The sequence below is a fragment of the Papio anubis genome, chromosome 2 (assembly GCF_008728515.1).
Source record: "Papio anubis isolate 15944 chromosome 2, Panubis1.0, whole genome shotgun sequence".
In the NCBI taxonomy this organism is placed as follows: domain Eukaryota; kingdom Metazoa; phylum Chordata; class Mammalia; order Primates; family Cercopithecidae; genus Papio; species Papio anubis.
Genome location: NC_044977.1, coordinates 178,208,029 through 178,222,283, shown reverse-complemented (window position 1 = coordinate 178,222,283; position 14,255 = coordinate 178,208,029). Strand labels below are relative to the sequence as shown.

The 14,255-nt window shown below is 47.9% G+C and overlaps 1 protein-coding gene across 1 annotated transcript in view; it reads right to left on the bottom strand.

Moving 5' to 3' along the window:
• Window positions 1-14,255, bottom strand: part of GPD1L (glycerol-3-phosphate dehydrogenase 1 like) — a 66,481-nt gene that overhangs the window by 7,419 nt on the left and 44,807 nt on the right. Inside the window, exons 6-7 of the mRNA XM_003895215.4 lie at window positions 4,610-4,843; window positions 4,057-4,163 (exon numbers count right to left, since the gene is read on the bottom strand). Coding sequence (XP_003895264.1) covers window positions 4,057-4,163; window positions 4,610-4,843 — 341 coding nt within the window. The remainder of the gene's footprint in view (window positions 1-4,056; window positions 4,164-4,609; window positions 4,844-14,255) is intronic.

Here is a 14,255-nt window from a genome sequence, read left to right as displayed (position 1 = left end):
CCGCTCAGAGCAGAGATTTACCTGCTTGATTACACCTGCTTTGGAAACAGGCAGCTCCTGGCCCCAGAATCGCTGTTCTAGTCCATGTCCCCCTGGAGCTAACAGACTAGTGCCCAGCCAACCTGTCCATCCAGAGAATCCTCTCAAGGCAGCCCTTGCTAGCACACAGATGCCACTTGAAAATTCTGATTGGGAGAGTCTCACCAAACAGACAGGTTTTTTTTTTTTTTTTTTTTTTTTTGAGACTTAAAAAAATTTCTTGATAAATGCTCAGTGGTCATTCAAGTAGTCCAACCACACACAAACATATCACTGTCTGCTGCTAAGTAGGTAAGGAAAATCATGCACGTCAGAGGCATTTTCCTTTTAGCCACAATTTAAAGGTAGCTCTCCTCCTTTGGCAGCCTGTTTGTGAACTTCCATCTCTGCATGGCTGGTTTTAAAAGCCATTTCAGAAAAATAAAGTGCAAATTAAAGGGGAAAGACAAACGCTCCATCCACCCTCATTTTTACCTTTCAGTATGGAACTCCATGGCTGATTAATTTGTTCTGGGTAAAAGAAGGAAGAGTGCTGGGTGCAGGGGGAGGTGAAGATGCGTGACTGGGACCAGCAGACACCTGAACTGATGGAACTAGGATGAAGGAGCTGCAACCAGAGATGACAGCAACGCCATCCACGACCCTCCTCCCAGCTTGGAGAGAAGCTCATGCTCTGAATTAGCCACAATCAGCATGTCCATCCAGCTGCCCAGCTCCCTCCAGTCCTAGGCAACCAGACTTCCCTCCCCCAGAGGGTGTTTCGGGAGAGTTAAGGATACATACAATATGCTACATAAGCATTTATGTAGTGGTATAGTTGGCATCATGATTATGGTCCCCCACAATCATGCTCAGTAAATCAGCAAGAGAAAGTGCTGTGGAGCGGGTAGCGCTGGGGAGTGGCCTCGGGAGAGGCTGAGAAGCTTTTGTGGTGCTACAGGGCTCATTCTCTCAATCAGGTGGCAAATAAACTGACTCCAGCTCACCTTTAACACACAACTGGCCTGGAATGGCAATGGAGGATGGATGCACCCCACCCATCTATCCATCCATTCACCCATCCCACCCATCCACTCACCCATCTACCCACGCACCCATCCATCATCCATCCCTCCATCCATCCATCTATCTCATCCCATCCCACCCACCATCATCCATCCATTCACCCATCCCACCCATCCACTCACCCATCTACCCATGCACCCGTCCACCATCCATCCCTCCATCCATCCATCTCATCCCACCCATCCACTCACCGATTCACCATAACGATCGATTATCCATCCTTCGATCCGATCATTCATCCGGATCCGATCCATCGACCATCCATCCGTTCACCGATCCGACGATCCATTCCATCGACGCACCAGCAATCGACGACCATCCATCCCTTCCATAGCATCCATTCATCCGCATCCATCCTGACCCACCATCCATCCATTTCGCACGGTCCTACCGCCATTCCACGAACCGACGCATCATGACCCATCCATTTATCCTTCCATCCAATCGATCTTTATCCCGATCCGACCGCATCGACATCCATCCATTCAATCGCATCTCGCATCATCCACGCATCGACGCACGGCGCACCCGCTCCACCATCCATCCTTCTCCAAACTATCCATTCTATCCCATCGCATCCACCGAGATTCACCGCGACCGACATCCATCATCTTATCCTTTCCATCCAGACGATTCTATCTCTATCCGACCGACCGATTATCCATCGATATCGATTCGACCGGATTCATTCACCATTCGCCGACGGGGAATTTTGCCTGTTCATTCCATCCTTTCTTCGAGATCGACCGAGATTCGATCCGACCACCCATTTACCGATTTATCGTGAGGAATTTATCCATCGATCCTTTCTTATCCGATCCACCATTCACCGACATCCATCGCATCAATATCCATCCGATTCGCCTTATCCATCATCTGATTTCATCGACGCACGTATGTAATTTCATCCACATCCATCCTTCGATCTTATATCCATTCAACTTTATCTCATTGTAATTATCCCACGATTCCATCGATTCGAATTTATCCATTTCCATTTATCATCGGCAATACCGATGACGATCTCTTCGACCATTCATTATCTTTAGATTCGCATCGATTCATTTCACGATTTTGTACCGACGACGAGTAATCACGACATCTGACATCTTCGATTCATCATTTTATTCGAGATGATTCGACGATCGATCCATCTTACCTATCATCTCACCCCGCCCACGTACTCATTTCCATCTATGTAACGCATCCACCACCCACCTCCATGCATCCATTCTCCTTATCCCCATCCTGATCCGCCCACCATCCATCCATTCACCCATCCCACCCATCCACTCAACCGGCCCCACCATGCACCCATCCACCATCGCATTCCCTTTCTCCATCCATCCATCCATCTCATCCCATCCCACCCACCCATCATCCATCCATTCACCCATCCTGTCTTGCATCCACTCACCCATCTACCCATAAAATGCATCCATCATCCATCCTCCATGCATCCACCCCATCCCATCCCATCCCACCTACCCATCCATCCTTCACCGGTCCTACCTATCCATACCAACCGCATCTACCCATGCACCCATCCATCATCTATCCCTCCATCCATCCATCTCATCCATCCCACCCACCCATCATCCATCCATTCACCCATCCCACCTGCATCTTATGCCACGCCGATACGGGGATTTGTTTACGATCTATCTTTCGACGATCGACTTTATTCATCGACGATGATGTGATGAGCCGAGGATCGACGATTATCGATTCTTTCGACGACGCGATCTCGATTCTCCGACGATGATGACGATGACGGGATTCGGTTTATCACGATGCATTTATTTATCGAGTAATTTGTTTATCGATTCTCGACGACGATCTTTATTCATTCGACGCATCGACGATCGATTTTATCGATTCGACTGACGATGACACGATTTCCATTTATAAGAGATCGATTATCGATCTATCGATTCGATTCGATTCGACATCACGACATCGGTCGATATTGATTCCGCCACTGATCGACTTACCGGGCCGATTTATCGACAGATTGATCGACATCGATCTTTCGATCGATCGATTCCGATTTTATCTGACGACCGACATTATCGATCGATTCCATCGGGATCGATTTTAATTTCCGACGCATTTATGGGGACGATCGACATCGATTCTTCCGACATCGATTCGATCCGATCCACGACCGACACATCCATCCAGATGACGATCCTAATCGCATCTTAATTTGCGCACGACGGCATCGTTATAATTTTATCCATCTATCTCTTCCATCCATCCACTTATCCTGATCCCACGCACGACATCTTATCTATTCCATCGATCCTAATCGACGATTTATATCGACGCCCATCGGCGGTAATCGACATCCATCCATCCATTCATCCATCCATCTCATCCCATCCCCTCCCACCTGCCCACCTACCCATCATCCATCCCTTCATCCCATCCCATTCCATCCCATCCCATCCCATCCTATGCCCCATCTACCCACCCGATGAAGAGACTAGAAGGCTGTGCACCAAACTTTAACAGAGCTCCCTTCTGATGGTATAATGTTGGGCTAACCTGTCCTTCCTTCTTTTCTGACTTGACATTTTAATAACCTGACCATATATTTTTATAAAACAAAGAAGTAATCATTTTTACAAATTTTAAAACTTATAATATGTAGCTTTTACCAAACACCCTGCAAGACAAACTAGAATCTTAAACTTCATATTTTATAATGTGACTTATAGAATTGAGCTCCTTTCATTGAAGTTGAGCCTGGTTTCGTGTAAACACATGTTTTGGGGGTAGGTAGATGCTTCTCATCACAGATGTTTACATCACACAAAGGACTGAACTAATCCAGATAAGTTCTAAGGGCACTTGTCAAATAGTCTAGCTCATCTCCGTGGGGCTGGAAGTCCTGAGAAAAGGAACGATGGACATTAATCTGGTCTCATGGGCGACTGAGAGACTTACTTGTCCACTAGTCCCTTCTGTTTGAGGATGCGGTAGACTTCAGCGGACGTCTGAGGTCCTTGGAGCTTTTGCCCATTCAGCATCTCCTTCTCCAACTCTTCAATAGTCTTAAAAATAAAGGATTAAAAAAAAAAAAAACTATGGTAAAGACTGAAGAATCATTTATTTGTTTAATTTTTGTTTTGTTTTGTTTTGTAGAGATGGGGTCTTGCTATGTTGTGCAGGCTGGCCTCGAACTTGTGGCCTAAAGCAATCCTCCCACCTTGGCCTCCCAAGGTGGTGGGATAATAGGCATGAACCACCATGCCTGGCCTAGCATCATTTATTTCAAGAGCAGAGTGGAGAGAAGAGTTTCAATTCCCTGCTGGAGGCCAAGGAAAGATAAAGACACAAAGATAAAGAACAGAAGAGTCAAGTGACAAAGCAGCCAGGCAAAGAGAACAATCCCAGCAAACAGATGCTGGCATGAAATCTCCACTGGGCTGCGGCTCACCCCAAGCCAGGAGTCTCAAGTGAGGAAGGAGGGGGTGCGGGAGGGCAGGTGAAGGGCTACCTTCCCAGTTCTGGCGAAGGCCTCGGCCACCCTGCGGTTCCGCCCTCCGTAGCAGGTGGTGATCAGGTCGGCCACCCCGCAGCTCTCTAGGAAGGTGGCTGTGGACACCTGGCCCTTGCAGAAGATCCTGGCAAAAGCAATCATTTCCATGAGTCCCAGGCGGATGACGGCAGCTTTGGTGTTGTCTCCACAGCGGAGGCCATCACAGAACCCAGCTCCCACAGCTACAATGTTCTGCAAAGGAGATGACAAAGCCCAGATGCCGTTACAGCACCCACTGTGGGTATGGATGCCAGAGGTGGTGGGGGATGCTGAGGCAGGGACAGACCAGATGGGATTGGCTCTCAGGGACATTGGCTCCATCCTCCTCAAAATGCTCAATGCCGGGTTCTGCTCTTGTACACCTGGGTGAAAGAGATGACGAAAGGAGAGACAAGGCTTCCCTGTTCCCCTTTCTAGGGCAAAGAGCCCATATTTGGGGTCAGCAGGGGTCAGCAGTTGAAGAGCATTGGCCAGAAAATCAGAATGGCTGATAGTAGTCTTTGGTTAAATAATATTTGGACAAACTACTTTACTTTTTGTTTTGTTTTAAATGGAGTGCTTTATGCAACCACAACATTCATACAGAAAAGTACACAAATGCTAAGTGCACAGATTGACAGATTGAAGGATTTTCACAAACTGAACACACCCCCATAGCCAGCACACTGATAATGGAAAAAAGCACAGCCGCCTCCACCAGCAAGGGTAACCACTCTCCTAACTTCTCACAGCACGGCTGTGTTTTACCTGCCTTTCAACGTTTTGTGAATGGAGTCATACAATATGTAATCTTTTATGTGTAGCTTCTTTGTCTTCATTCAACATCGTGTTTGTGAGATTCATCCACATTTTTACATAGAGCACATTTATTTTAATTGCTGCATAGTACTCCATTTTGTGAATATGCTGCAATTTATTTAATTGTCTTCTGTCACCTGGCGCTGGGGTAGTTTCCAGTTTGGGGCCATGACAAATAGTGCTGCCATAGACACCCTGGCACATGCCCTCCAGTGACTACGTGCAGGCAATCCTTGCGTATGACCTAGGAGTTGAAACACTGGGTCATGAGGCCTGTATGTGTGCAGCTCAAATTCCAGCCTTTTGTTTCATTTAATAATCCCCAAATGAGTATTTATGGATCACTCACTCTTTGCATGGCCTCTGCTAGACACGAGGCAAATGAGACACAGAGCCTGCCTTTTCAGAAGCTGATAATCTGGTACGGGGACTGGCAATCTAGGCCAACCGCCTGTTTTGTAAATAATGTTTTATGGGAACCCAGCCCTACCCATTCATTTACACATCATCTATGGTCCCAGATTTGAGCAGTTGCCACAGAGACCGTATGGTCCACAAAGCCTCTTCTATCTGGCCCTGATGGAAAATGTTTCTCAACCCTGATCTTACAGGAAAAATAAAACATGTACAAATAACTGTAAGGCTCAGCAGAAAGTGATATTCCATAAAAGGTACTGAGAATCTGAAATTCCGTTTCGACAGGTATGCACTGAGCATGTACTGTGCGGGGAGCACCTCACTCAGCCCTGGAGGCACACAGTGATTGCAGGGGCTGGGGGGGATGCCGGGGGGAATGTAGGGGCTGAAGATGCCCCCAGGGGAGAGCTGCAAAGATCAGAGTTAGACTCAGAGCTTGTCCTCAAGGAGATGACAATCTGACTGAGAAAAGAGACACAACAAAGCACATCAAAAGGCAGAGGGGAGAGAGTGTGCTGACAAGTGCCAGGAGCCACAAGTTGCCGTTCAAAGCAGGGAGGCCAAATGGAGGAGGTGGCATCTGAGTGGGCTTCCAATAATAAGGAAAAGTCAGATTAGCACCTATGACAAGTAACGCCTGCAGAGCTGCACAGGTGGCAACTCAGTGGGAACTTCAGTTGAGCCCCTGGGTTCCTGGCCCCTTCCACTTTTCCAGCTTCTTCACCAAGAACACTCAGCACGAAAAAAAAAAATATCCGGCCGGGCGCGGTGGCTCACGCCTGTAATCCCAGCACTTTGGGAGGCCGAGACGGGCGGATCACGAGGTCAGGAGATCGAGACCATCCTGGCTAACATGGTGAAACCCTGTCTCTACTAAAAAATACAAAAAATTAGCCGGGCGAGGTGGCGGGCGCCTGTAGTTCCAGCTACTCGGGAGGCTGAGGCCGGAGAATGGCAGAATGGCGGGAACCCGGGAGGCGGAGCTTGCAGTGAGCTGAGATCCGGCCACTGCACTCCAGCCTGGGCGACAGAGCCAGACTCCGTCTCAGGAAAAAAAAAAAAAAAATCCAACTATCTAACCACTCTAGCAATTCCAGTAATACCTGGTGACTATACAGAGAGTCCTGGGAGATTTTAAAACATGAAGCTAGTTTGGGAAATGAGTTAAAATAAGTGTATTTTTAATAAAACCAAGTTTTATAGTGAAAGAATAACTTTTCTTAACACATCGGGCCTATAAAATGTGAGGGATGAGGTGAAAAAACAGAATGAGCTGGGGAATAAAAACATCTGCTCTAGTACACAGGCAGTTTTTGATAAAACACATCAAACATAGCATTGATGTGGCCGGGTCACCATGACAAACAGACTTGGTCATTTAGATACAGCTATTGCTCGCCAGGAGACTGAGGCACAAAGGTACTTCACATGACAAAAACATCCAATTGGGCCTCCTGAAGTTTCCGTCTACTCCCCACAGGCCCACAGAACAGAGACCTCTCTTGCCCTCTCCCACGGGGTGACGTGGAATGGAGAGGGCGAGAGAATAAAGGACGGGGATAGGAAGGCCCCCCAGGGTCTTCTCTTCCTTAGCAATCATGTGAGAGCTTACTGGGGCTGCCGCTTATGCCTCTCACTGCAGTCAACACAGAAAGAAAAAAGTAGAAAAATTCTCGAAAAATGATGCAGGCAGAGCTGATGAGGAATTGGTCCTAGGAACTGACAGCCTGACCAAGTGCATATGGCTTCGCAAGGTACCAACGTGCCTGAACCTGCAAAAGCTTCTCAGCCTCTTCCTACCACACACGCTATGCGAACTGTAGGTTTCATCGGTTCTCAGACAGCAATCATCTCAAACTTGCACGTGCAGGGACGATGGACGGGGGCAATTCCCGGCTTACACATGCTCAGCAGCAGGCAGCATGAGGGAAGAGGCAAGGCAGAGGCTGTGTGAAAGGAGCCTGGAGAGACGCTGGGGGTCGGGTGGGATCCGGTTCTGCAGCTCTGCTTCTAGAAGGGGTGGGCTGCCGAGTCAGGATGGGACACCCAGACCTTTTAGGATGAGTAGTATGCAGAGGCTAAAGAGCAGGAACCATAAGAACACCTGGGGCTGGGCCCACCTAGGTCTGGACGCCCTTCCCAGCATAGCAGCCAGCTAAGGAGGCTACAAGGAGACAGAAGCGGTACACGGCACTGACATCCAGAGAGCCTCTACACGGTCACAGTGTGACCTAGGGCCAACCACTCCACCTCTCAGGCCATCTTCACCGCAGATGTCAAATTCAGGGCTTGGACAAGATTTTTCAAGGCCCTTCTGGTACTGACATTCTTTCAGGGAAGTTGGTGCAATTGTAGCCTGCACTGGGGCTGCAACCAGTACTGGGGCAACAGGTTGACACCTGGGGACATGCAGGTGGGCTGACTGCCAAAGCCCAGAGGCCAGCCCTTGGGTGAGCTGGCCAAGTGGTTTTATTGAAATTGCCATGGAATGTGGCGAGGCTTAGGCTGTTGGCCAACTCGTCAGATTCCTGAAATTGCTCTCTGATGCCCCCTGAACTGTGTCCCTGTGTCCCCGTCCATCACAACATGAACCATTCTGAAACTGTTATATGAAAAACCAACCCCAGGAAATGTCTGTGGGCTGAATGGGAGAGAACATGGACTTCTGTTCAACAAGGGGCTCCTGTCAACAGAGGAGGGGAGGCACTGATTTATTACGTGCCTTCAGTGAGCCCAGGCTAGTTACACACTGCCTCATCATCATTCCCACAACTCTGAAGCATGCACCTACCCTCCTACTACTTCCCAACTGGTACACTGAGGCTCAGAGAGGTTTAGTGGCTTGCCAAGAACACCTCACTGGTAAGAGATGGAGTCTGGATGTGCTCCTGGTGCCTGGCTCTGCAGCCCGCTCTGTCCCCTGTGCCTTGCTGCTCCAGTGTGGGAAATCTGCCTTTCCTCCACCCTTGGTCAAAAGACCTGCCTGACCCTTTGCAATTCGGTGTCAAAGGAGAGTGCCTCCTGGCCTACACCAAGGCTTGGGAGGTAAAAAGGGTAGCTTAGGTTGGGCGTAATCCCAGCACTTTGGGAGGCTGGGGCAGGTGGATTGCTTGAGTTCAGGAGTTTGAGACCAGCCTGGGCAACATAGTGAAACCCTGTTTCTACCAAAAATACAAAAACTTAGCCAGGTGTGGTGGCATGCACCTTTTGTCCCAGCTACCTGGGAGGCTGAGGTGGAAGGATCACTTGAGCCAGGGAGGCGGAGGTTGCAGTAAGCTGAGATCATGCCACTGCGCTCCAGCCTGGGTGACAGAGTGAGCCTGTCTCAAAAAAAAAAAAAAAGCTTAGGAGAAGAAAAGGTAATAAAAAATAGCAACAGCTAATCTTATTGAACTGTTCTAAGAGCTTCATATATTATTACCTCATTTAAACCTCACAACATTGTGACAGGGCAGGTCCTATTATCATGGTAACATGATAGGACACTGAGGCACACAGAGGAAGGAGCTTGCCGAGGAGATCACGCCACACTGTGCTGCTCTAGGACCCGGGAGTGAAAGGCACAGAGAGGCCACCGCACAGTCCAGATGAGAACTTTCTGACAGGAAGAGCTGACCCCACCCAACAAGAAAGATTTAGCAGGAGCTCTCTGCAACCGGAACCATCCAAGCAGGACTGTACGGACAGGCCCTGAGCTCCAAAGCAGTGCTTCCATGTTGCTGTACTCAGAAAAGCCAGATGAGGGTGCCTGGGCGCTCCCTCACAGCTCCTTGGCAGCCCCTTCACTGCAGGGCATGGGAACCTAGACCACCCCAAAGCTTCTACTAGAAGCTTTTACTAGGCATCTAACCTCCCCACCAGGGGAGATCAGGACACCTAGTGCAGAGTAAATAAACGCCTCTCTTCTAAGAGGACCCTGGGCTGCAACCCAGTTTAGTCGCCTTATGACAGATCTTGAAATCCTCGTTCTCTCCCTCCACCACTTATCACTGTCAAAAGAAAAATAAACATACTGAGCCAGTCAGAGCGTGTTGGAATAGCATCCGAGCAGATGTCCTCCGAGATCACTCAGATGTGAACGTTATCATTATCCACTGTGCATTTAAATCTGCTTTAAACTTTTTTTGGAGCTCAAAATACCATAATTTTCAGAAGACAGACGTGTGTAGCCCTTCCCCATCTCCTGGGTGATGGCAATACTCAGAGGCAGTCATCCACTCCCGAGTGCACTCCTTCCAGTTCTGAATAGGGGTGGGTCGGATGGGGCTCAATCCTCTCCCACTTCCGCCTTCCCATAAAAAGAATATACAACAGGAGAACCAGCCCATGCTACCTGCAGGTTACACAAACATTCTCACCACCCAGCAAGAACTGCCTCCCTGAAACCCAAGTCAGTACTCACTGTTTTCTCTCAGTCCAACAATCCACCTGACTCCTGAGGCTAGCTGCTAAGAGGAGACTGTCTGCAGGGTTTGGGATTACTAAAGGCAAGGTGCCACGTGTTGCTTGCTGCTGGCCCCTGTCTAAGGCAGCCTGGCTGAGATGTCAAGGAAGGCTGAGGCAGGTCCACACCTGGCCTACCAAGCTGGTCATACCAATATGAAGCTGCCTTAGCTGGAGCAGCGTTGTCCAACAGAAGTTTCTGCAATGATAGAAAATGTTTCATATTTGCTCTATTGAATACAGTAGCCATTAGCCACACGTGGCCACTGAGTCTTTAAACTGTAGCTACTGTGACTCCGAAATGGAACTTTTAGTTTTTAAGAATTTTAATTAACTTGAATGTAAATGTAAATAGTACATATGCTTAGTGGCTAGCATGTTGGACTATGTAGGCCTTGCTCTCACTCACATAAAGGTGCTCTTGGGCGAGCAGTGGCCCTGACTACAGATGAGACCCAAAGCTCGGCATCCTGGCATGGTTCATCGCAGCCAAAGCCCTGGAGCAAACCTACATGCCCAGCAATTAGAACTGCAGAACAGCCCCACAGAGGAACACCACCAGCCTGTGCCAGCCTGTGCCATGGGCTGCTGCTTTATCCCCCATCTATTCTTTCCTTCCATAATAATAGTCTCTTATTTTAATAAAAGTGTATGGCTATCCAGAAAAAAGATCCCCAAAATGATTTTCCAGACTCCCTTGTAGCTAGTTATGGTCACACTTAGTGTACCCACTGAGATGAAGCCAAGTGACAAGGTTGATTTTCCAGAACCTTCCTTGAAAGATAGCTGCCACGTGCCCTTTGCCCTTTCTTTTTTTTTTCTTTCTTCTTTTTTTAACCTTGCTGCCTGGAAGGCAGATGTGACGTTGATGCTCTGGTCACCTTCACAGACCAGAAAGACAAGGGCCACACCCTATGCTACACTAAGCCATTCAGTGTTTGTCCTCTCCAAAACCCATGTTGAAATTTGGTGACCACTGTGGCAGTGTTGGGAGGTGGGGTCTAACAGGAAGTGTTTTGGTCATGCGTGTTCTGCCTTCATGAATGGACTGAGGCTTTTCCTTAGAAAAAAGACTCTGGGAGTGGCTCTCTGTTTGCCTCTTCCACTCCTCTGCTGCGTGAGGGTCAGCGCTCCTCCCCTCCAGAAGCATTCAAGGTGCCACTTGGAACAGACCGTGCCCTCATGAGACACCAGAACTGCTGGTGCCCAACACTGGATTTCCCAGCCTCCAGAACTGTTATGAGCCAACACGTTTCTGTTCATTATAAATCACCCAGTCTCAGGTGTTCCGTTATAGCAGCACAAAATGGGCTAAGGCACCCAAGTGAGCTGGAAGAAGCCTGGGTCCCTGCGAATTCTGTAGAATAGAATTGTCATATATACTCTGGATTTTACATGAGAAAGAAAGAAGCTTCTACCTTGTTCAGCGAGTACAGTTTGAGCATTCTAATCTGAAAATCCAAAATCCAAAATGCTCCAAAATCTGAAACTTCTGGAGCACCAACATGATGCCCAAAGGAAAGAGTCATTGGAGCATTTTGGATTTCCAAATAGGGATGATGAACTGGTAAGTATAATGCAAATATTCCAAAATCGAAAAAAATCCAAAAATCCAAAACACCTCTGGTGACAAGTATTTTGGATAAGAGATGCTCAACCTGTATTATTTTTGGTCTCTGTTAATGAAACTTAATCCTGATAAAGAATCTATTAAAAATGATAGCCTTTTGGCCAGAATCACCATCTTCCAGTAATTTACCAAAATGAGGAATACAAAAGGGAAAGAGGAGAAGTACCTGATATATGCTCTCTAGGCCTTTTAGAAAACATGAAGTTGCTCTTTTGGCCACATATATGTGAATCTATCAGTAAGGTGATATTGACAGGGCGTGGTGGCTCAGGTCTATAATCCTAGCACTTTGGGAGGCTAAGGCTGATGGATCGCTTGAGTCCAGGAGTTTGAGATCAGACTGGGCAACATGGTGAAACTCCGTCTCCACAAAAAATACAAAAATTAGCCAGGTATAGTGGTGAGCACCTACAGTCCCAGCTACTCAGGAGGCTGAGGCAGGAGGATCACTTGAGCCGAGGAGGCAGAGGTTGCAGTGAGCTGAGATTGCACCGCTGCACTCCAGCCTGGTCAACAGATTGAGACCCTGTCTCAAAAAAATAAAAAATAAATACATAAGCTAAAAAACCTCGTTTTAAAAAGATGATATCGTAGACATCAAGGGTATGGGCACTGTTCAAAAAGGAATGTCCCACAAGTATTACCATGGCGAAACTGGAAGAGTCTACAATGTTCCCCGGCATGCTGCTGGCACTGTTGTAAACAAGTTAAGGGCAAGATTCTCGCCAAGAGAATTAAAGAGTGTATGGAGCATATTGTGCTAAGAGCTGAGATAGTTTCCTGAAACACATGAAAGAAAATGATCAGAAAAAGAAGGAAGCCAAAGAGAAAGGTACCTGGATTAGACTGAAGTACCAGCCTGCTCCACCCAGGGAAGCACACTTTGTTGGAACCAATGGGAAGGAGCCTGAGCTGCTGGGACTGATTCCCTATGAATTCATGCATAATAGGTATGAAAAATAGGCTGGGTGTGGTGGCTCACGCGTGCAACCCCAGCACTTTGGGAAGCTCAGGCGGGTGAATCACTTGAGGTCAGGAGTTCGAGTAGCTGAGACTACAGGCACGTGCCTCCATGCTCAACTAATTTTGTTTATTTTTTGCAGAGATGGGGGTCTCGCCGTATTGTCCAGGCTGGTCTTGAACTCGTGGACTCAAGCAATCTTCCAATCTCGGCCTCCCAAAGTGCTGGGATTACAGGGATGACCCACCACGTCCAGCCATTGATGTGTTTTACCTTTTTTTTTTTTTTTTTTTTTGAGACGGAGTCTTGCACTGTTGCCCAGGCTGGAGTGCAGTGGTGTGATCTCGGCTCACTGCAAGCTCCGCCTCCTGGGTTCATGCCATTCTCCTGCCTCAGCCTCCTGAGTAGCTGGGACTACAGGCGCCCGCCACCATGCCCGGCTAATTTTTTGTACTTTTAGTAGAGACGGGGTTTCACCGTGTTAGCCAGGATGGTCTCGATCTCCTGACCTTGCGATCTGCCCGCCTTGGCCTCCCAAAGTGCTGGGATTACAGGCGTGAGCCACCGCACCCAGCCGATGTGTTTTACTTTTTTAACTTTAACAATCTTTAGTAATATTCTCCATACTAGCCAATTACAAAATGTACATTACAGATGTAATACATCTATTGGCCAGCTACAGCCTGGCCAACGTGGCAAAACCCTTTCTCTACTAAAAATACAAAAATTAACTCGGCATGGTGGCATACACCTGTATACACTTGGGAGACTGAGGCATGAGAATTCCTTGAACCTGGGAGACAGAGGTTGCAGTAAGCTGAGATCACACCACTGTACTCCAGCCTGGGCATGACTCTGCCTCAAAAAAAAAAAAGTTGTTAAAAAAAAAAAAAAGACCACTGGACTATTTAAAAACACACAAAACAATAACATAAATCAGGTGCTGTGGTGCATACGTATAATCCCAGCTATTTGGGAGGCCGAGGCAGGAAAACAGCTTGAGCCCAGGAACACAAGACCTCTGTCAGAGGGAAAAAAAGATAACATAGATGAAACTATATACTTACTATTTTTATACTTTGCTGTATGAAGTACCTCTTAAAATTTACATTAAAACAAACAAATAAGGGCCGGGCGCGGTGGTTCAAGCCTGTAATCCCAGCACTTTGGGAGGCCGAGACGGGCGGATCACGAGCTCAGGAGATCGAGACCATCCTGGCTAACACGGTGAAACCCCGTCTCTACTAAAAATACAAAAAAACTAGCCGGGCGAGGTGGCGGGCGCCTATAGTCCCAGCTACTCAGGAGGCTGAAGCAGGAGAATGGCGGGAACCTGGGAGACAGAGCTTGCAGTG